General features: G+C 34.3%; 1 protein-coding gene across 6 annotated transcripts in view; it reads right to left on the minus strand.

Moving 5' to 3' along the window:
- Nucleotides 1–24,204, minus strand: part of MYO16 (myosin XVI) — a 499,709-nt gene that overhangs the window by 370,686 nt on the left and 104,819 nt on the right. For all 6 annotated transcript variants that reach the window (XM_016145252.2, XM_016145250.2, XM_016145255.2 and 3 more), the window contains one exon: nt 405–668. In XM_016145252.2, the coding sequence (XP_016000738.2) occupies nt 405–668 (264 nt within the window). The remainder of the gene's footprint in view (nt 1–404; nt 669–24,204) is intronic.

Consider the following 24,204-nt stretch of genomic DNA (forward strand, 5'->3'; position numbering starts at 1 on the left):
TTGAAGGAACTGACTTTACCACTATTTCTATTAATGAATGAGATAATAATGAATTTTGCAACAGATACTTATCTTCAAAGGAAAAAATTCATTTAAAAAAGATTCATTAAAAATTTGAATGACCAGTTTTCAAGGAAATCACTTGCTTTTCGGGTAGGTAAGCTTAAAAAAATCATATACAACAATTTTACCAAAATTTTGCTTTTTTTTCGTTTTTACTATGAGACAGGGCTTTTAATTGTTCATTGAAAAGAACTTTTTTTCTTAAATATTTCAGACAGTTTTTTAAAAAGCCCTTAATAGTTAAAAAAATTCTACAACTCCCATCTCCCCACCAAAAAACAACAAACAAACAAAAAACATGAGAAACTATATAAGAAAAGATTTTTCTTTATATCATATACCTTCTTTGTCATCGTGATGGATAATTGCATCCTGTATCATGTCAGCAAGGTTAAAATGGACTTTCTGATTCTTCCCATGCTTCAGTTTTTTCAGGAATCCTTCCTGCTTCTGAAAAGCCCTCTCTCTTTCATAGTAGGCTTTGATTTGTTCACAGCGCATGCGTTTCACCAGACGCTGCCTTTGGCCAAGGGGAAGGGTCTCCAGCAAGCACTGGTCAATTTCCATTTCATGGGATCGAAAAACATTACATAGCTGAAAGCAACCTGAAAGAAACACAGTGAGAAAGTCACTAGACCCATTATTACAACAAATATAGTAGCACTACAGAACACAACTTTGATTTTCTATTACCCATCACACAATTCAGAAACTCATTCATTCTTCTTTGTGCTTGACATACAAATGCAAAGCTTTATTTATACACTGAGAAAAAGCAATGAGAGTTAATTTCTTACTCAAAATTGCATGGTAATAAAATAAATAACAGAATTAGAGATATGTAATTTTGCTTAATATCTAACAATCCAGGTTTTCCTTTTCTTTAAATTTATGCCAAACTTCCTAAAAGTATTATCACTACCTTAAGATCCTTTGTCTAACTGAATAATGCTGATTAAACATTATGTGTTAAATTTTGGCAGAAAGCCATTCTAAGTCTGTCAGCACACCCTAACAACATTGGTTTTGCATATCCTTGATGACTCTGTTAATCTAATGCAATAAAATATATTGTTTATTTAAAAGGCAGGTACACAATAAATTGTTTATATAAAACAGTAATCATTTTCCACCAATTTATTGCTAAACACTTTTCCTAGTAATTGGTAACAGGAATTTTAAGAGACCTAAGGATAAAGATTGAGCAATGAAGTGAAGATTTTTCTATTCACAATTCAAAACCATGAATAGAATTGTTGTTGTTGTAGTCTCTGTCTTATTAACATAGTGATTAACAAACTGAGTTCTCTGTCCTGAAACTTGAAATATTAACTTTCTTTCAAGATGCTATTTCCTATTTCCTATAGTCACCACCCAAAACACCTGTACTGGAATTGTACTAACTCATATATTTACCACTTAGTTAAAATTTCACTATTGGCAGAATAGTAATGTGAGAGCACTAAAAATTCCAGAATGTGGCTGACAAACACAGGTTCAGAGAAGTGTTTATAAGTGTTTAAAGAACATATAAACCTGGATTGTTAAGATATTTGTGATGTAAGTCTCAAGCAAGCAAATAACTATGCATGCACAACAAGGTGGTTATACATATCTGGAAAGATCATGCAGCAAGGGCACTGCTACTTCATCTTTGGCAAAGTGCCCTAGCCATTTGAATGGACAGCAGGTTGTGATAACACTATTTCCATTTCTGTTTCACTCGATGCTTTGCAAAGTGTTATTCTCATAGCCACCAGGCATTACCATCCCTATTTTGCAACTAAAGAAAACTAAGTCGAGAGAAGCTATACTCATCCAATACCAAAGAGATAATTTTACGGTAGTCATAAATGTTCCATAAAAGCTCAAGAAAAAAAATATGAGACTTGATGATTCTATATAGCCACGTATTTAATACATATAAGGAGAAGCAGTGTTGTGAAATTTTGTTTTGTTGTTTGACGATATTTTAGAATCATGTTTTTGTAAAACTCTTCATAGTATTTGTAAGAGTGATATTAGAAGTATCAAATAACCACACACAAAATGCTCCCTTTCCAATGACCTAAACACAAAGAGACAGCAGTAGTTCTGAAATAATGATAAATGATTAAAAACCACAATCACTGTCACATACACATGGTGAGAGCTCATTAATGCTGGACAGGAAATATCTTCTGCTTTCAAATCTGTTCAGAAAACTGCACCAAGTTTGACTCATTGTCTGATTCTCAAGATACTTTGACTTCCATGACTTTCCTAGCTAGTCAGTAGGTACCCAGGGAACCACTGAAAAAGTTAAAGTAAAACCAATGACATCTCAGAGCATCCTGTGCTAATTAACATGCAGTCGAATGTTGAGTATAATCTAATGAACACAACGGTCCTCTGATTTTTAACTCAATAAAGATGTTTAATAATGTTTAAGGAGTTTGTGGTGACAACCTGATTCACGAAGCAACCTTCTTAGGCTGTCAGAAAGAAGCTCTGAGAGTTGTTTGTAAATTAATTTCCTTATGATCTGGAAAATCAAAAACTATGGTGGTTAGATTTCAAATCCATATATGTATGAAAGATTGATTTTTAATATACTTTCTTTTTCAATAACTCTCCCTGATTTGAATTTAAATGGTCTAAACGTTTATTTTATTTCATATTCTGAAAATATATTGTGTACTGCAACTTTTTTTGTCTAATTATGGGTGGATCAACTATGTTTGCATATGTACTGCTATCAATATATAAAATACTCACTAAGAATAACAATTATAGGAAACATAGTTTTGAGATAGTCTACTCAAAACTTATTGAACTTTGTCACTGGAACGCTTAGAAAAATAATCATTAAGACCTCAGGTGATTATCTGGACAGCTTAGGTAGGCAGGTGGTTAAGGTCGTAAGAGGAAGTACATGAGTCTAAGCTAGGCAACATTGGTGTGCATTTCTGGGATGGAGGTCCCAGCAGACACTCATTTTCAATTGTTGCACCCAATTATCAAGGAAGGGACATTTTTTCAAGAATTCATGGATAGTTTATTAAATCAACTAGACCTTAGGTCACAAAGCAAAGTAAATTTCAACAAATGCCAAAGAACAAAAATTACCCAGGCTTTTTCTTAATACAATTAATATCAATGACAAAAGTGGAACCACACCTCCCAATATGTTCAGAAATGTAAAAAGCTATTTTTAAATAGAGCACAGGTTAAGGGAGATGTAATAAAAATGATAGATTTTTAAAACTAACCACTGAGGAAAGAAAGTCTACATCAAAATTTCACAAATGAAACTAAAACAGCTAACAGAAATAAATGCATAGCTTTCAACGTATGTATTAGAAAAAACCATGGTCTTACAACTAATGAGCAAAGCATTCGATTCATAGTTTTAAAAAATAAAGGAAATCTAAAAGAAAAGAAAGAATAAAAAAATAAATGAATCTAGGGAATAGAAAAAGATGAAAATTACCTCAACTCATTTTTAGAGATTAACATAAACTTGATATTGAAACCAAATGAGGATTTCACAAAAAGGGGAGTTACAGATCAATCTCATTTATAACTACAGATACAAACAGACTACATAAATATTAGTAAAATGAACTCAGGAAGTGTACAGTTTGTCAGTGGAATGAAAGGATGGCTTATTTTAGAACACCTATGAATGTATGCTGTTATTTTAAATTTTGTTTAAGAGGGAAAAAATCAATTAACGCTGAAAACCATTATCTATATAGAAAAACAACATACTTTATAACTCTGCTATTAGAATTCATAGTCCAGAATATTGTTCAAAACAAGTCCATATACACAATATACATAGGAAAGTTATATTTTCAAACTAAACAACAGATGCAGAGCATCACTAATATAGAGAAAATATTTTTAAAAATCATTTCATACTTATTTGATTGACAAAGATAGTATTATAACATTGGAAAAACAGTTAAATTCAAGATACAGCTCTCCCACAGCCAACAATCTAGAAATCTTTTGAAATATATTACAGATAAAAATAAACAAGTACAAAATAATCTAGCATGCAATGAAAATAATTAGGAGTAACAAAAACCAACCAACTTCTCCTTTACTTTTGGAGGAAAGAGGTCTGTTTTGTCCCTTATTTCTTCAATATTGTCTATTTGTGGCACTGATGGAAGAATGGACACTTAGATCAGTGGAACAGAAAAGAGAACCTAGAAACAGTTGCCCACAAATTCGGCCAACTAGTTTGGGGCAAACATGCAAAAGTAAGTCAATGAAGACAGGCTTTTCAACAAATGATGCTGGAGCAGTTGGACATCTATAAGGGTAAAAATGAACCTTAACTTAAACCTCACACCTTAAACAAAAAAGATCCCAACATGAATCACAGACTTAATTTAAAGCATAAAACTGTAACACCTTAAGTACATGAAAATCTTTAGGCCTAGCATTCTTAGGCTTGACACCAAAACACAATTCATTAAAAAAAAAAAAAAATTGATAAACTGGACTTTGTCAAAACTGAAAACTTTGCTGTGTAAAAGGCCCCAATAAGAGAACAAAACAAAAAGTTACAGCCTGAGGAAAAGTCCCTATGAATCTCGTATCTGACAAAAAAATCACATTTGGAACATCTGAAGAAATCAAAACTCAATAGTAAAAAAAGCAAACAGTGCAATTAGAAAATGTGAAAAAGACATGAAGAGGCATTTTAGTGACATATATGTATGACAAATAGGAACATGGGAAAATGTTCAAGATCACTAGCCATTAGAGAAATGTAAATTAAAAGCAAGATGTCATATCACTACACATTTTAGAAGAGCTAAAATAAAAATAAAATTTGTGACAATATCAAATACTGGTGAGGACGTGGAAAAACTGGAACTCTCACTCTTGCTGGTGAAAATGTAAAATAGCACAGCCATTCAAGAAATTAGTTTGCTACTTTTGTTAACTGCATTATGTAGTAATCTTTTAAGGTGAGATTATGTGGCTCATAAAGACCATTCAGGATGCTTTCTAATATGACGAGGCCAAGGAAAGTTGCAAACATCAGATAAAAGCATAAAACAGGTTCCCTCCGCAGGTGGGCTTATCAGAGGGATCTATCTTGTGACGTTGTTTAGCCTATTGTCTAGTGCTAAATCAGCTGTCATCATGTAGCATCAACAAGAAAACAAGACAAGAAAATTAGGATATAATGCCTGTTTTGCTTGACGAATTTTAAATTGAATATTGGTGGATATGTTTTTTGTCTTTCATGAGTAGACCTCAAAAGCCTAGGAATGGAGTAGATTCTGGTCATAGATTCGACCCATTCTGGCCATAATTAGAGTCACTTATTGCCCTACTTGTCCAAAAGAAAAATTGTATCACAGAATGAAATAAAAATGTTACAACTTTCTCTATGAAGGAAAAGAAAATTTATCATTTATAAGCAAGAATGTATGTTTATCTGAATGTGAGGATGAATTGTATTTCAATTCTATCAGCTTTTACTTGCAATTTAAAGAATGCTTTCTATCGAAAAGCTCAAATGTTCTATATATTAGGTAGATACTCTGATACTCTGTTTGGATCCTCTTTACTGGCTGGTGCACCCATTCCCAGATGCTCAGAGTATTGGCTTGTAAGGGTCCAAAGCTGTTTTCTCCTCTGGAGAATTTCCTGCCAGTCACAATCTCTCAGGGAGTGAAAGATCCTACCACCTCCCCCCATCCCATAAGTCTTAATCATTTAGGTACAAGGGGACAAAATATGGCCCCTTGACTCAAGGAGAGACAGCTCTATGGTGTGATTTTTACCCCAGAGCAAAATCTACTTTGCTTCCCTCACTCTCTCACTTCCTCATGTTTTCCCTGGTGAACACTCCCTCAATATATCATTGTGTGCTCCTGACTCCCCCTCTCAGACTCTGCTTCTAAGGAACATAATTTACGCTAAATAAGACTATATAGTTTAACTTTTCTATTAATTTTCACAGTTTACGACAAAGAGAATTTTTTTGTAGACATAAAATTTATACAGATCGAATATACTTAATGACACAGGCTTCAAAAACAGAAATAATAACACAAAAAATAATCAGACACACATGCAAAAGAATGAAGTTAGACTCTCATCTTACGCTATATACAAAAATTGACTGAAAATGGTTTAAAGACCTATACATAAGACCTAAAACTACAAAACTCATAAAAGAAAACATAGATGCTTCATGACATTGGACTTGGCAATGGTTTCTTTGATGTGGCACCAAAAGCACAGGCAACAGAAGCAAAAATAGACAAAGTGAACTAATTTAAAAACTTTTGTACATCAAAGAATATAACAAACAGAGTAAAAAGGCAACTAATGGAATAGTAGAAAATACGTCTAAATCATATATCTGATAAGGGCTTCATATCCAGAATATAAAGAACTCTTACAACTCAACAGTAAAAATATCAAAACCACAAGAAGCTGTCACTTCACACCCATTAGAATGGCTGGTTACCAAAATAATAATAATAATAATAATAAACTCAGAAAATAAGAAGTGCTAGGGGTCTTTTCACTCTATTGGGATTGAAAAATGGTGCAAACACTATGGAAACAGTATAGAGGATCATCAAAAATTAAAAACAGAACTTCTATAGAATCCAGCAATCTCACTTCTGAGTACCTATCAGAAAAAGCTGAAATCAGGATTCAAAGAGTTTTTTGCCATACTATGTCCATTGCAGCATAATTCACAGTGACCAAGAAGTGGAAGCAACCTAAATGTCACCAGATGGATGACTGGATAAACAAAATGTAGTATATGTACACACACACACACACACACACACACACACACACGTATGCAATGAAGTATTACTAAGCCTTAAGAAAAGGAAGGAAATCCTATCACATGCTACAACATGGATGAGCATTGAGGACATGCTAAATGAAATAAATTAGTAACAAAAAGTTAAACGATATGTGATTCCACTTATATGAGGTGTCTAAATTAGTAAAATTCATAAAAACAATTTGGAACGGTGGTTACCAGTTGCTAGAGAGAGGAAGAAAGGGGGAGTTGTTGTTTAATGAATACAGGGTATCATATTTTGAAGATAAAAAGTTGTGGAGATCTGTGTCACAACAATGTGAATATATTTAACACTACTGAACTCTACACTTAAAAATAATTCATCTAGTAAATTTTATGTTATGTGTTTTGCCACATTAAAAATGTGGCGGGAGGAGGGTTGGGGAGAGACAAAGGACTACATGCAGGTGTTACGTATGCACACGCGCGAGCGCGCGCACACACACACACACACACACACACACCTACACACCAAACAACTCTCCTAGCAGAAGTTTTATTCTCGGAATCAATTGTTATAACATGCTTCCAGAGTTATTTTTACTGCATATACAATGACAATGAAACAAAGGAAGAGTGAGGATTTTCCAAGACAAGAGTATAATCAATTTCAACATACTCCCCCAGAGCTTTAAAAAAAAAAAAACTTTCTTAAGCATTAAAGTCTTTAAAAATTGCTAGATTTTAAAATCTTTATAATCAAGCTGTAGGTCCATATCCCTCATAACAGAGCAAAAAAATAGTACAACATGAAAGCTAGGGAAATGAATTTAAATAATTTAAATTCTTCTCAAGAAAATCAACAATATTTCTCACTTCCTTACTATACCGTCTTTAATTTTTCTAACTTATGTATTGAGTGACCATTTCTTGGGTTCACATCTAATTATTAGGGCATTTTTTTTCTAATAAATTGAAAAAATGTTTATTTTTTAAATTAAAGTAGATACAAAATATACATGACACAAAAATTACCGTATACTTTAAAGTAGATTTATTCTTTACATATCAAGCTATATTTTTCTACATTTTATATTTCCCTTATAACACTTCTCTAATAAGTAATTTTATTATGATAAATAGCTTTTCAGTGGATATACATTTTAAATCATAATTCTTTCCAGGATTTGTTTCAGAGTTAACAATAAAACTGAAGATTGTTACCATGAAGTGATGTTCTTGGTTCATTATCCAGGTGGACCCACATGTCTAATCAAATCTATGGCTGACAGAAGTCACCATGTAATGAAAGCTCTGTCCTGGGTCATAGATGATTCCAAGATCGTGTCCATGTGCTAATGCCCAGCACAATGATTTACCTTGATATGTCAAGCGCTGAATAACAAGGCTCCCTTTCAAAGACAACCCAGCTTCACTCAGAATCTGCAGAGCCTGATGATGTAGAGCCCCAACTTAGGATAACAACTAGCTATCATCTTATCAGGCACATATTCAACGAGAACTTCCCTAGGGAGATGCAGCCCCCTTAAGATCAGAACTGCCTACTGATAGCTATTCTCAGATGCTTTGGATGGCACACCATATTGCTGAAATCAAACTCTGTCTTCTCCTGATTGTTCTTGCCTTTCTACATACTATGCTCCCATTACTGAGTGTCTCCAAGATTTAGAACCACTGATACCCTGTCCCTTCCAAAAGAGGGAAATACTATGAAATTATAAGAATCTTAAACAAGATTGAATTTTTGGGTAGCTCAAAAGATAAGCTCTCTTTTGGTTCACACTTAATAAAATAATATAGATCCTCTACCCCAAGTATATATTTTGGGGCCCTCAAACTTTAAATTATCTTCTGCTCTGAATTCATGTCTACACATTCCATCCTTAGACAACATCTTCAATTCTGGTTTGAAGACACTCAGCTCACTCAATCTGCCAGACAATGTTTTTAACAGAGAAATTCCATGGTGTTCAGATTGTCTGAGAATGGGATATCTGCCAGTTTAAACTCACTGGTTCCCTCTTAAGGAAACAAAAGCCTGAAATGGCTTCGTGACCCTACCAGTCAGCTATGCGGCTTCCTGCTTGTCTTTAACCTGAGTCCTGAAGCAAAATGAATATTTCTTATTTTAGGTAAAAAAACCAATAAGCACACACTTTAACAGTTCCTCTTCGAATTTCTTTTCTTCAATTCAATAGCTTGAATGTGTCTATGCAATTCTATAATCATGGCTGTAAATAATTTTTTAAAATTTTATCTTTTTCCTGGGTCTTGAAATATTTTTATTTAAAATGTTACTTTGGTATAAAATATTTGATATTTGACATAATTTTGATATAAAATATCTTCAGTCCTGAAATGGGCTAAGACAAAACTGAATTTCACATTTAATATTTAATTTTTGCTTTGTAGAGTCTGGTTTTCTCTCCCTTTCTTTGTAAAAGAAAAATTCTAAGAAAAAATCAGATGATAAAATTTCTATTAATCTCTCTAGGTTAATAAACATTCTAGGTTTACAGTTTTTTAAAATGATTTCCATTGCTCTTCACGATAAGACTCAGTTTCAGATGGAAGTAATTTTTCAAGGTCAATTTTAAAACCTAATGTCAAAACAAACAGTACAATTCAGAGATAAATATCCCTATGTCCCACATAAAGACCATCCTTATCTCATCTTAATTACTGCCTTAAGCACCCTTGGCTTTAATCTCTCACTAGACTTTTCAAAAATAAAACTAGTCAAAATCTACAAGCCCATCATCAATGAGCTCCACTTTGCCCAATGCAAAACAAACAAACCAGCCTTTTTCATACCTTCCATCTTTATTCCTGTCTTCCAGCTACTTCATTATGCAGAATCTGAAACTATCATTAACTCCCTACAGTGGTCCATTCTTTCTTCTGGCAGCGCTCTCCTTCTGGGAATCATCCCTCCTCTGTCACTTCATGTGGTCCTAGTGGAGTTATTAAAAAGTTTGCCCAACCCAGCTGTCCCCAGGATTGGAAACGTGACTTAGGTTGAGTCCATCGTAATGGGGTCCATACATTGAGGATCAATGACTGGTCCTAGTGTGGGGATATGAATTTAGAAAAATTCAAGATCCTTTCATGTGGTTTAAGAGATGGACACTGGGAGATTAAAAAAAAAAGACCCTGTCTTACTGTTTTAAAATCCATCCACTGGGATGCAGATATGGGCTATCAAAGCTCATTTCTTCAGATAGAGAGAGAGATAGAGAGGCACAAAGAGAGAGAGATTAAGTGAGTGAAAGAGAGAGAGAGAGAGAGAGAGAGAGAGGAGAGAGAGAGAGAGAGAGAGAGAGAGAGAGAGAGAGAGAGAGAGAGAGAGAGAGAGAGAAATACCAGTTAAATCCCCAGATCCAGCAGTACCTGAAGTCAATTGAATTTAGACCCTCCAGGTATAAGGACTATTTTCCAGATATAAGCCAGTAAATTCTCTTTTGTACTTAAACCATTATGAGTTGATTTTCTGTCAAAAGCCACCAAGTGACTCATATATAACATACAAGTCCATGATAATCTTTTCTTCTTGCTAAAGGATACATCCCTTTAGCACATCTACTTCTTTTCTCTTTTGCCGTAAATGTATAACTTATTTCTAAAAGTAAAGGTGTAAACTTTTATATTATATGAACATTTATTATACATTATCTATTTTTAAATAATACATTTCCAAATTTCAAAAGGTTTCATGGGTTGTGTTCCATATATGTTGTGTTTAACATGAACAAACATTCCTTCTAGTCAGCCAATTCTCAGTAAACAAAGTGTTCATTGAATGCTCTCTGTACCCATGGTTATGAACTGAGACATAAAATGGCAGAAGATAAAATTCTGGGTCATAAAGATATATACAGCTGAGAAGTCATACACATAAGAAAAAGTTGAGACAACAAGAAAGCCAGTATTCTGAGCTTCTCACACTGCATATGCTGATGCCACTGACCATTCTCAAAGAGTGTTAAAAACTACACACCAGAAAGCACATTTCTGGAGGATGAAAGTTCAGCTTAACTTTCTTTATGCCATTATGGCCCAATGAACCCAATTCTTGTATTTTAGTTTTTCAATTTGAATGTGCCTGACAAATTGATGGGAAGGAGTTTTCCCATTGTAAAATTATGTTCTCCTGGTTAAATGAACATTTCAATCAATATTCTACCCTTCTTTTCTCTCCATAGACCATACATACACACCATAAAAGAAAGAACCATTTATAGTTTTGCTCACGAATGCATTCACAGAATACATCAAAGGGCCTGCCATGTTAAAGGATCATGCATTCACTCATTCATTCATTCAGTTATACATTTATTCCTTCACATAGTATGAAGAACTTGCTACATGCAAAGTTTAGTATTGACACATTTTGTGTTACAATTTTAACCAGTTACTGCTCTGTACTCCTATTGTCTATTAACTAGTATAAAGAGAATAGTCACCTAAATATATGTAACTCCGAAGAAGAGCAGATAAAGTGCTTAGTAGATGGAAATGTAAGGAGAATTTAGTACTTGAAGAAGGTCGAGTATGTACAATTTCATGGCATTTGACCTGAAATTTGATAGCAGGTAAAATTTTGAAGTTCAAAGATGAGAAAAAAAGTTTCTCAATTTCAAATTAAGAAAAACAGAAGACAGGCAGCAATCACAGAAAAATTGGAAGCATTTCTAGAGTTCATTTTGACAGAAGTGAAGATATATAAAGGCAAAAAGTTGGAAATAAAACTAAAACAAGAATTGGAATCAGAACATGTCTGAGGGTGTAAAAATAGTTTTATCATTTTTAGTTCTGCCATAGGGAGCCACTGAAGATCTGTAAACAGCATTACAATGGAATCTATTGAAAATGAAATCCATCAAAAATTTGGCGATTCACAGAGTAGTTGGTACAGGAGACACAAAGGAAGGGGACACAGTCAAGATGCTTTCACACTTATTCAGGTTTAAGGTTATGAAGGTCTGAACTAAAGCAATAAAATGGAAATCCAGGGAGAATCAGAGGGATTATGAGAATAAAGAACTTTAAAGAGATGCTGATTGACTCCAGGTGGTTGAAAAAAATAGAGTCAAAAGTGGAAAGAATTTTGAAATTGCAGTAACTGGAATGAAGAAGATGCCATTGGTTAAAAAGCAAAAAAAAAAAAAGACATATCACTGATTTTGGAATAGGTGCAAATAGATGTGTGTATAGCTATTATTGATACCTATCAATTAATCAACTGATATGAAGCAGCATATGTGTTTATGATGTTAATCAACAGTACACCAGCAAGAAATGGAAATATTTCACAGATATCAGCTGTATATAATTTCTTTAAACCAGCTGTATGTAGGTTTATACAGACATGCAACAATCTTCACCGATTATCATATATCTTAAAACTTTGTGAAAAATGAGGAAAAACTGTATTGGGTGTTTTTAAAAGGGGTATATCTTATTATTTTTAAGTGATATCTAATCATAAAACATTTTAACAAGGCAATAGCCCACCACATCTTAATGCTTATTTATTAATGCTATCATATGACATTACTTAATCATTAATTAAAAGAAGGCATGGTGACTTGCTTTAATGTACAGTAGATTCTATTTCCATAACTTTTAATATCACCCTGCAACACTTCCTTGGCTAGTTTTGAACCATAAATGAACAAAAATATTTTTCTAAATATAAAATGGAGTTACATGTCTTATCTGAGTGCCTCTGAAATCTCTGCACATGTGTTCAAAATTAACTGAATAACACAGAAAGACTAGAATAGTAAACATTATGGTAAGCTAATAAACAGAAAATCACATGCCACCAGAAAACAAAATAAAATAAACAAATAAACAGAAAAAGGCCCTCTTATATCTCATTTTCCACTATACTTTCATGAAAGCACCATTTTCTTCTCTTATAGAGTTGGGATCACAAACTCAAGATTCACAAAAAATCTGGAGCTCTAGTAGGTAGGTCAAATACAGTCACCTTGAGTTTTGGGAAGAGCTGTGGCATGGCTGGAAGTAAGTACTGACTTTGTTCTAAAGAGGGTTTCCTGCCTCAGTCTTGAACCCTCACCGTCCTGTTCCCTGAGAATGGGCTTCTCACTCTCCAGTCAGTCTGATATAAGAAACTTAAAGACACTGATTCTACTTTCTCCATGATTCCAGCTTCATGTAGTTGGCACAGGTCAAGGTGGGGCAAGCAAGGACAGATGGAGGATAAAGGCTGTGACAGGTGTGTTGGGCTCTACTGTCATTTTGGGCAATATCTATTCCTTTCAGATACTTTGAGCTTCCTGATCTATCATCCTCCTTGTGATCCCATCATGTAAGTCTGCCTTGGCTTTTGTAACTGTGTGTTTGCTCTTAGAGTCACAGCTGGTAAGAAATGCTGCTGGAGGTCTTTTCCCCAGAATTCTTGTAGGTAGATGAGACAGTGCTACATACCCTGGGGGGGATGAAAGGAGGATTGATGGTGAGGGCGGTGTAAGGAGATCTGAGGTAGGGATAGACAAGATTGAGATGTCAAGAAACACACTGAGTTCTTTTTTACAAGGAAACAATGTACATGCTGAACTTTTTACATGGTTTAGAGCTCATTTTCAACACAGAAAATTACTGTAGGTACTCAGGAAATAAAAACTGCTAAAACATGACTTTGTTAAAAAATATTAATGACAGTCATTTATGTGATTACTATTGATGACTCATTTCCATCTATCAAATATTATATCACCAACATGTGTCCGATACTATTAATGTAATTTTAGTTTTAACACCAAGCCAGGTTTGTTGTATGATCAGTCTCTCTCTGCCCAAGGACCTCCACACCCAGCCTAGATCTGGCAAAGTAAGCGAGGGATACGAAAAATAGAACGATGGTCTCCACGTCCGTTCATGCCCCTAGTCCCGATGTTTCTGCCATCATCTAGGGGAATGTGAGTAAGACACAAAACTATTTGAAACTATACCCCAAACACTTAGAAACCTGGTTAAATTTCCAGAAAACTGGTTTAAAAATATCATTAATATTACTCTATAGTCTTGAACTAAAATTGCTATTACTAATTCCATTAAAAATTATTAACCAAACATGCTAATAGTATTTTTACAGGACTGAACTCCAGACTGGATTTTTAAACAAGCATGTTGCAGCATATATAACATTACCATGTGTATGTTTTACATGCAAATTTCTTTCTCAGACATAATAAACGCTACTGAAAACCAATTATTAAGATGTACTTTAAATTTTCACTCATGTTTGAATCAACAAATAAAGATAGAATTAAAACAAGATAAAAAAGAGAAAATAAAGGTGTTAAATGTGATATACTTTATAGACTGTTGTCTATAAATAGGAGCTTGAGTTTCATTAAGAATTCCTTTTTTGTAAAGCCATTTGAATTGTAAACTGATGATGGGCATTCCATTAAAATCACCATCTCTACTAATTATTTAAAGAGAAAAGCCTTCTCATTGTGCTAATATACTAAAATAGTAACAAATTTTACTTATTTAGTACATAGTTTACAATCAGATGATGATAGATAGATGATAGATAGATAGATAGATAGATAGATAGATAGATAGATAGATAGATAATAGATAAATAGACAGACACACAGATAGACATAGATGATGAACAGATAACTGGATGAATAGATGGATGGATGGATGGATGGATGGATGGATGGATGGATGGACAGAAGGATATAATAAATGCTCCAATCATCTGAGCCAAGATATCTGGAAAAGAGTGAGTAGAGAAAGCACAGGAACCCCGAAGATGAGAAACAAGATAAAGTAAAACATGTGCACTATGGAAGCATCCCTGAGATATCACTGCTGCACCACAGACATGGAAGCCAGAAGCCTGCTCTGTTAGCAGAATGAGTTTGAGAACTGCTCTCAAGCTAGAGCTGAAAACCCAAAAATCAAGGCTGGACCCTCATTAGAGGGCATGAAATATACTGGACACAGAGAAAGTGGAGAGTCCAGCAATTATCATTTGTAGTTAAATTGTCTAACTGAGATTTTTAAAAATAAGACTATTTATTATTTCCTAATCCTGTGGCTTAATAACTAGAGCTTAATAACTGCTTGTCAGTCCAATTCTCTGTGACAGATCGGAAAGTTCAGTATGTCAAAATGCAAAAATAAAGAAGATAAAAATTTCTATGAATATTTATAGGTGCTTTACTGGAAACAACCAAAATGCCCACAAACTAGTGAATGAATAAACACACTGTGGTACATCCAGACAGCAGGATACTACTCAACAATAAAAGGGAACAAACCTGATGTGTGCCTCAACATGGATGAATCTCAGATGGATTACACTAAAAGAGAAAAGCTAGCCTTTTTAACTCACTAAGCACACACTTGCTGTATACCTAGCACTTGTGCTCCAGGTATTTATCTCAAATGAATAAAAACATTTGTCCACACGGAAATCAACAAGGAATTGTTCATAGCAGATTTAATGATAATAGACAAAAAGTAGAAACAACAAAATGTCTCTCAATAGGCAAATAAACAAAATGTCTCCCAACAGGTAACTAAACCATGGTAAATCCACACCATGGACTACCACTCAGTAATAAAGAGGAAGAAACTACTGATAGACAGCAACTTGGATGGATCTCAAGAGCATTATGTTGAGTAAAAGAAGACAATCTCAAAAGACCACATTCAGTATGATTTCATTTATATCACATTCTGGGAAAAGGAGACTAGAGGGACAGAAACCATATCTGTGGTTGCCTGGAGCTGGTAGTTAGGAGAGGAAGTTGATTGCTAACAGGCAGAAGGAAACTTTTCAGAGTGAGGAAAAGGTTCCAAATCTTGATTGTGGGGTAGTTACATAACATATGCATTTGTCAAAATGTATCAAACCATACACCCTAAAAAAAAATTTTTGTATGTAAATTACACCTCAATAAATTTGACTTAACAAAACAAATAAAACTGTAGTTAAGTTTAGAACCAAACTTTCAAATAGCTGTACAACAAAGTGTTAGATATTTCAAAATACTGAGGTGTATTCAGATATACGCTGCTACAATGAACATTTTTAATAAGGGCAAAATAGTTTTTGGTATGATACGTAGAAAAAAAATAAATCACTTCAAAAGAATAAAAATAGAGTCATGCAAACAAATGCCAGCCTTCATTATTTGTTGGAAACTAGAGGAGTCAGAAAAAAAAGGGAATACCCAGTGCAGGCAGGTGTCTGGTTAGAGTCAGAAAGAGCATAATAACTCAATTTTTCAGTCTTCATCACATGTCACGGTTTTCTAAGTTTTCATATACTGTCACTGCGCTGTAGACTTCAGGGATCAGGCAACAAATATGCCATTTTCACACCTATCATGTTAGTACCAAGGACAGCATCTGTAACTGCTCTGTCCAGCAGTGACTTCGTAAGTTTTCACTACAGAAATGGATGAATCTGTGATGGATTATAGAAGGAAGAGAAAGGGAATTATTAATGGACTAACTTTCACAGACACCAATGAAGTGAATAGGGATAATATCATCAACTGCATTTTTCAATTGAGGAAATAAAGTACTAAGCCCTAAAAAAGTTAGGTGATATAACGAAGATGAAAAACAAAACAAAACGAAAAACTAGAAAATAGCTGAGACACCCTAGGATTGCCTCAAGTGGTCCCATATATAACAGCTGAGACTCCTCAAATGATTGTGTGGGATGTGCATCGCCTCCATCACCAGCACTAGCCACATTTGTAATCACAGTTCACACCGGCAGAGAATGCCACGCCATGCTTTGCTGGGCATATCTGAAATGGGTTTTGCTAATATATCACAGTTGATGTTCTTTATGGATCACTGGTGAGATGAAAGGGAAATATTAAGACTTGTCTAGGACCTCAGAATAGAAAAGGTGAAGCAATGTGTGGCTCTACACTGATCTATTCATGAGTGCCTTGTGGAAAGGGTGTAAATTCAGTCCCCCAGAGCCAACATAATAGGTAAAATTGTTCAGAGTAAAGAATAATGAACTAGAAATTTAGGAAACAATTCAACATTTGAATGATTTTCTCTTCTCAATGATACTTCACAGAATTGAGTTTTATGTACTTAAAATATGAGGCACCACAAGACATATCCTTCATCAATCTCCTATTTATCGTCAGCCCACTTGGATGACTGACTTCCTTTTTCTACTAAGAGCCTGAATGAAGAACAGTCAATTGATTTTCACAAAACCATTCATTAATTTGTATCTGTCTCTCCCATCACTCCTCATTTCTAGACAATAAATAATTCAAACCTTTCATCTTTCCACATTCAGAAGACCCTGAAGCTCTGCCTTTAAGTTAGCCTTCCCATAACCACTTCCTATGAGCCAAAGATGTAAAAGCTGAACTAAGAAAAACCTTGGGTCAGTACTTAGAATGCAAAATTGATTCATGTAATGTTATACTTTCCCTTTTTATATTCTACCGTCTTGCTTTAAAGCATAGAGCAGCTTTCAATTAGCTTTTTTAACCACAACTACCCGTAGAGATAATAGATTTATAAAACTGTCCATAATGACCTCTGAATAGTTTTCTGAAGATATCATTAAATTTAAAACCCAAGTTTACTAATCTTTTAAATGGACTCCACAGTTGTAATGCTTTTTCCTTAGAAAGAAAACATAATTTAACTATGCTTTGAAACAGAAATTTTTAAAACATGGCACAAAAGAGTCATTCTAATATTAACAATCATTCTTAAAATATGATATCATAGGTACTATTCTAGCATGAATTTATGACATTTGGTAAAAACCAAAGTTTCTTTTATGCCAAAACTACTCTAAATGTGCATTGTCATGATCAATATCATTGTTGTCATTTTATTTTCTCAAACATCTGAAGGTGTCATAGATGGAAAAAACAAGTCCCAACACATTGTCTTGAGTGATGGCGAGTGTGAAGGGATAAATGAATTTGAGTTTTCAAAGATGAAGAAGTACATACAATGAATTAAAAATTATGCAAGTTTCCTATTAAAAAAAAAAAAAAAACTTCTTTCAAAACCACATCTCTGTCCACCAACTGATCTTTATTTCCTTTTCCTTTTAGAAGCCAAGCTTGCAAGTACTCTACTCACAATTCCCCTCCAATGATGGCTCGAGTCACTGCAGTTTGAATTTCACTCCCACCTCTCCATTGACACTGCTTGGCGTCCACATCACATGTCGGGCTGTTTGGTAGACCCTGCCTCTTGACACCGTGATGCTTACGTTGTTGACTAAAGACCTCTTAAGACCTTTGTGAACTCCACTTCCTCCATCTGTTTTTCAGAAGTTTCTGATCAGAGTAATCTTTTATTTATTTATGTATGTATGTATGTATGTATGTATGTATGTATGTATGTATTTATTTATTTAGGTCTGGCTATTTTCTCCTGTACCATGGCTCAAATAAAACTAATATGCTAATGACTCCATGTCTATCTTAAATAGACATCTCTCACTTGAGCCTCAGTCTTGTATATACAACTACATACTGGCCGCTCTCCTTGGACATCATAGAACTCATTATGTCCAAGCCTGCCCTTCTTCCTCTGGCTCACATCTGAAGATTAATGGTAATGTCATACATATAGTTGCTCAAGCAAAAATCTAAGTGTTAGTCTTAAATAATCCTTTTCTTTTATCCTTTATAATTCCTAAATTGATCCTAAAGCCTCAGGTTTCTGGTACTCAAGTCTCCTTCATATTTGTGCACTTTTATGTACTCTTAAGTCACTCACCAATAGGAACCCTCCTCCATTCAAGTGTGGACTGTCACACAAGCAACCCAGCTGGCCTCCTGCACCCCTCTGCTGATCCCTTTCACTTGTTCTCTGTGCTTATTTTATTTATGCACATCTTTGCTATCCACTCTTATGATTAACAGATTTTAATGGATTCCAATTGCTTTCAGGAAAAGTCTAAATATGTTGAGAAGGTATATGGGTCCTTCAAGCTGGGCATTCGAGTTTAGGAAAAACTTAGATTAGGTTTGGACACTCCAAGTTTGAAGTGCTGATAAGATATAGTGGTCTGCTTGGGTTTGACAATGTATACCTAGAGATCCTGACAAAAGCATGACTAGAGATACTTTTTCTGGAATCTATTTGCAAAGATATTGAGGTGAAGTCATCAATCTCGATAGGACATATACAAAGAAAAAGACTAAGCAAAGTACAGAATTTTTCATTAATTAGACAATAAATTCTGTTAATTCTACTTTATAAATGTCTCTCAAATCAGACCATGCCTCATCGTCCCTATTGCCACCATCCTGATTTAAGCTGTCACTTGTACTATCGTCTTGACTGCTTCCTCTTTAATTTCTCCTTCCTCTACATTGCTACCAGAATGACAGTTCTAAAACACCAATCTGATCATATCCTTCATTCTTTAAAATAACTCAAAGAATTCTCTCAGATGAAGAATAACATAAAAACTCATCATACTTGTCCAAACATTGTACATTGTTCTCCTTTCTCCATCATGTGGAGCTTTTTTGTTTGTTCCTTGACTGTATCACACACTCACAACACTGTGTTTTATGCAAGTCTTTTCCTCTTCCTGGGTTCCTCACCCATTGATCATGAGCAAATGCCTCCTCAAATTTAAATGACTTCTCTTCTACTCTGAGAGGGTTGGTCCAGCTCCTCGCATAACTGTCCCACAGCAGAACCAGGTGCCCTGCCTCTGCCTTCCCTCATAACAGAAATGTACACATATAACATACAGAAATATATCAGAAGTGTTTATTCACTTTTTAATCTCCTCTCCAGATTGTGAATTCTTGCAGAAAAATCTATTTATACATATAAACTGAGGGCATAGCACAATGTCTGGTGTGGGGAAATGAGTGAAACATATGAAAATAATAGGTATAAAAAAGCCTAAGCCAGGAACATGAAAGGGCAGAATAAGTCAAAGAAGTACAAGGACACTTTTTCAGGAAAGCAAAGTGGGAGGCTTAAAAAGTTAGAGATAGTCACTGTTTCAAACTATGCAATGTTTTGAGATAAATGAGGAATAAAAGTTGTTTGACATTTCAATGCAATAATAAAGTGGGAGATAAAATGTAATAATTGGATACAAAGGCATTTGAGAGGCATATATAAATAACTTTTTAAAGAAGTTTGAAAATAAAAGTAAATGGAGCTGTAGAATATAAGTTTGAGTAGAGAAGGACATTTAAATAAAAAATAATATTTACTATGAGTTTGGAAAGTATTAATATAATGTTAAACCAAAAAAAGTTAACTTCTGAGAGCCTAGATTCTCTGAATTAACAATGATAAACATGCCCATCCCTGCCTCAGGGCCTTTGTACTTGCTGTTCCCTTGGTTTGGCACACTGCACAGATCTTCTTGGCTTTCTCACTTTAATCACTGAGAAGTCACTTCTCAAGAAAGGTCATCTCTTAGCAACCTACTTAAAATTACCCCTCACCCCACTCTGCTCCCAGTTCACTAATTAGATCTTTACAATCCTTTATTTTCTTCACATCAGTTGTTACTAACAAAAATATTTATCTACATTTGTTTTTTTACTTGATTGCTCTCTGTTTCAATATGGCACAGGAACTTCATGATGGGAGCAGTGTTAGCTGGCTTCATTATTGCTGTATCCTTAGTCCTTAGAGCAGTGCTTGAAAAGAATAGGAGCTCAATAATATTTCTTGAATTAATTAATAAGTATATGAATTAATGAATGACTGATACAGAAAGAAAATGAAATTAACTTAATCCACCCAGTTCAGTTAAGTTACTATGGATGTATATGTCCCTAAAGTGATACTAAATGTCAACTCACAACTGAAAGCATAAAGAGTCCCCCTTTCATTTATCAAACATCCTATAGAAAGAGAGGATATCACATGAAAATAACAGAAGTTAAGCAAGGACATGAGTGTGGACCCTTCCATATCTAATGACAAGCCTTTAATAATGCAATGTTGACATTGTAGCAACACAAAAAGATATATCATTGGATAGACCATCAGGACACAAGTAGCCATGACATTCCTAAGAGTCTGTATAAATATGAAATCTATGCGTAATGAAGTCATATGTTGAATAATAGACATAAACTACAATAATTGTATACATATTCTTCAACTGTTTCTTCATGACTGTTAATGCAGAAAGAATATAGATGTAAAATTTAGATAATGACAGATGATAGATAGATAGATAGATAGATAGATAGATAGATAGATGATAGAGATAATAAGATATATAGAGAGGTCATTAGCATATTTATGATTTCTGCCTTTTTCTTAATTTTGTTAGGTTTATGAGTCCCAGATTTATCAAGAGTATGTGAGTCTTACTTATTTTCTTTTATTCTAATAATATTCAATGAAATAGTATTAATAAAATATTGAAATATTCTTATAATTCTTGTAAATATATAAAAATTCATGTGATTATCAATATACTGTTATAAAGATAAGTATCGGTTTGGAGCAGTTTTTCTATGTATTAAACTAACTTATTTAGTAAAATTACAGGTAGCATTGATCTACAGATCTTATTCTAATATATTATTAATTTTAAATGGCTGAGTAAAATTTTTAAGACCTGAGTGGGAATTTTTTTTTTCATTTAAGACTAGTTAAACAATTTCAGTTTTGAATGGAACCATAAATACTTGAGAATATCTAAACAAAGTATAAAAAATAATCAGAAGGGATTTGCTTTATCCCATATTAAAGTCACTATAAAGCCATAGCAATCTATACATTATGACTATGAGCTACATAAATAAATCAGTGTAACATGTCAAAAACCATAAATAGATGCAAGTACATTTTGGAATTCAAAATGTGGCAAAAGCAGAATGTCGATCTGTTGGATATAATACATGCATAAATAAAAAGAAATTAAAAAGTGCCCGTGTCTCACATCACACATACACCTCAATTTTTAAGGATCAGTATTTAAAATATAAAAATAAAAGTTTAGAATAAGACCTTGAAGACTAATCATTTAGTTTTAGGAATAACAGACAACTCAAAGCAATAATAAAAGCAAAATCCATAAAAGAAAAGAGAAATCATTTCTATATAATTATTAGAAAATTAGATGTAAAAAATACCCAAAACAAAGATGAAAGAAATAGGAAAGCCATCTTCAGTGAATTTACAGAAAAATATTAATATTTATTCATATAAAAGAGTATATAAAATTGATTTTAAAATGATAAATAATTCAATACAAAAATGAGGGCAGATATAAAGAAAGAGTTAATAAAAAAATGAAAAAAACCTCTTATTAGTAAAATTAAATTAGAGCCTTGTGAGAAACTGTATTTCAACCATGGAATTGACACCATTTGAATAGAGGAAGCATCCCAGGCTGGCAAAGATGCAGAGATGTGTGTTCTCTGCTGGTGGTGGAAATCTGAAGTGCTATAGCTTATTGGAAAAAAAATCTGGCAGTTCCTACAATACTTAAAACTAAAGATGCTATTTGGTTTAGCAATACTGCTTTTGTGAATCAATACTCCAGTAATATAAGCCAAAATAGTAAAATATAAGGTTTCAATGCCTATCAAAAAGGGAAGAATTTATAGGCAAATGGTTTAATAAAGCTATGGAATATTACTTAGCTATCAAAAAAAAGGAATAATTTTAAGTCTCTTCATTGGCCAGAAAAGATGCTCATGTTATTACTACAGGAGAGAGAGGGACATCTGAGTTAAAAGAACATATTTGGGAAAATATAAATGATATATAAAGCCACACAAATTGATGAGTTCAGTCAGGGATTTTGCAAAGTATTATAGCCAACCTCTAAGAAGGAAAGGAACCTGGCAATAAGACAGAAGAAAAATTAGCAACAAAAGAGGGAGAAAATCCCAAGAATTGTATAAGAGGAGACAGTAGTCAAGTGAGAAATTAACATGAAGAAGAACTAGCATCCATTGCATTTTGCCACATAATGGTGGCTTAACTTCAGTAGATTCAATGGAGTTGTGAATGGAACAATTTGAAGAGATCTTAGGTTCATATAGACAGTTTTCCAAGGTGAGACCATGAAAACAACAAAATGGGGTAGTAACCATAAACAAATATAAGGTCAAGAGAGACTGTTTACGTGAAGATAAGTATATTAGTCCATGTATTTATGCTGATGGAAATAGTGCAGTGGAGAAGAGATTGATGGTGCAAGATAAAAAGGAAGAACTTAAAGAGTGAGGCGACAGGGGATAGAGTCCAGAGTGCGTTGGCTTCGGATATAAGGAGGAACAATTATTGATTACAGAACAGAAGTAAGTAGAGGAATTCACGTTGGCAACTTTGAAAATTCAGTGATGAGAAGGTGCAGGAGTTATACCTGATGGTTGCTATTTTCCCAGGGTGAGAGATTTAAGGGGTCTTGAGGCATGAGCAATCATGCCTCCTGGGAACACGATGGGGGTCAGGGTGAGTGTTGCCTGTCTGAAACTAGTCTGTTTTTGCTCTGACATCCTCTTTTAGTGATCATCTAAATGCTCTGGTGTGAGGACAAACAGTTAGAAAGTTGGGTTCGACCTGGGTTAGACATTTGTCACTTGTGTGCAACAGAGGGAGATGAGAACAAGGAAGTGCAATGACTTCAATGATGGACCATGGATCTAGTTTGGGCAAAGAGTGGGCTAAGGGAGGTGAAGCAATCGTAGGACCAACGCATTGGTGTTTCAGTGAGCTTGCAGCCTTGCTGCAGTGGAGGTTTTAAACAAGCAAATGGCACATACAATTCGGGAAAGAGCAAGGAAGACATTCTAGTGAGAGTGAGTGACTTGAAATGAGAATAAGTGACAAATTAAAATTCATTTAATATACAAAATAGAAGTCTTTCTGGTATAATTTATCCTTGAGTTGTGTGAATGAATTAGTAGTTCTGGAATATATTCATTTTAAATAACTTTAACCTTTCTCCTACTGTAAACTGAGCTGCCCCAACCTCAAATACTTAGAAAAGAATGAAACTAGGGGAGATATAGGACAGGCATATAGTTCTGGCAACTCTTTAATTCCTGAGGCACATAAGGATATTTAACAGGGCAGCCTCAAGCTTCTGCTCCAGTTTGGTGATAGTAAACTAGAAAGATAGTTCCAAGTTTTCATGTGGCACTAAAACTCTGTGAGCCCATTTCTCTCTCGAGTTCCACTTCTCATTTCTGCTTGCATCTCAGCCGATGAGGCATTTGGCCAAGTTCACATATCACTCTCACCAGGCACAGCTCAGAGACAGAATCTCGCTACAGATCCATCTGACCTAACTTCTTGGCCACAAAGATACAAGAAACATCAGC

This window comes from Rousettus aegyptiacus, unplaced genomic scaffold (genome assembly GCF_014176215.1).
Source record: "Rousettus aegyptiacus isolate mRouAeg1 unplaced genomic scaffold, mRouAeg1.p scaffold_m13_p_11, whole genome shotgun sequence".
Classification (NCBI taxonomy): Eukaryota; Metazoa; Chordata; class Mammalia; order Chiroptera; family Pteropodidae; genus Rousettus; species Rousettus aegyptiacus.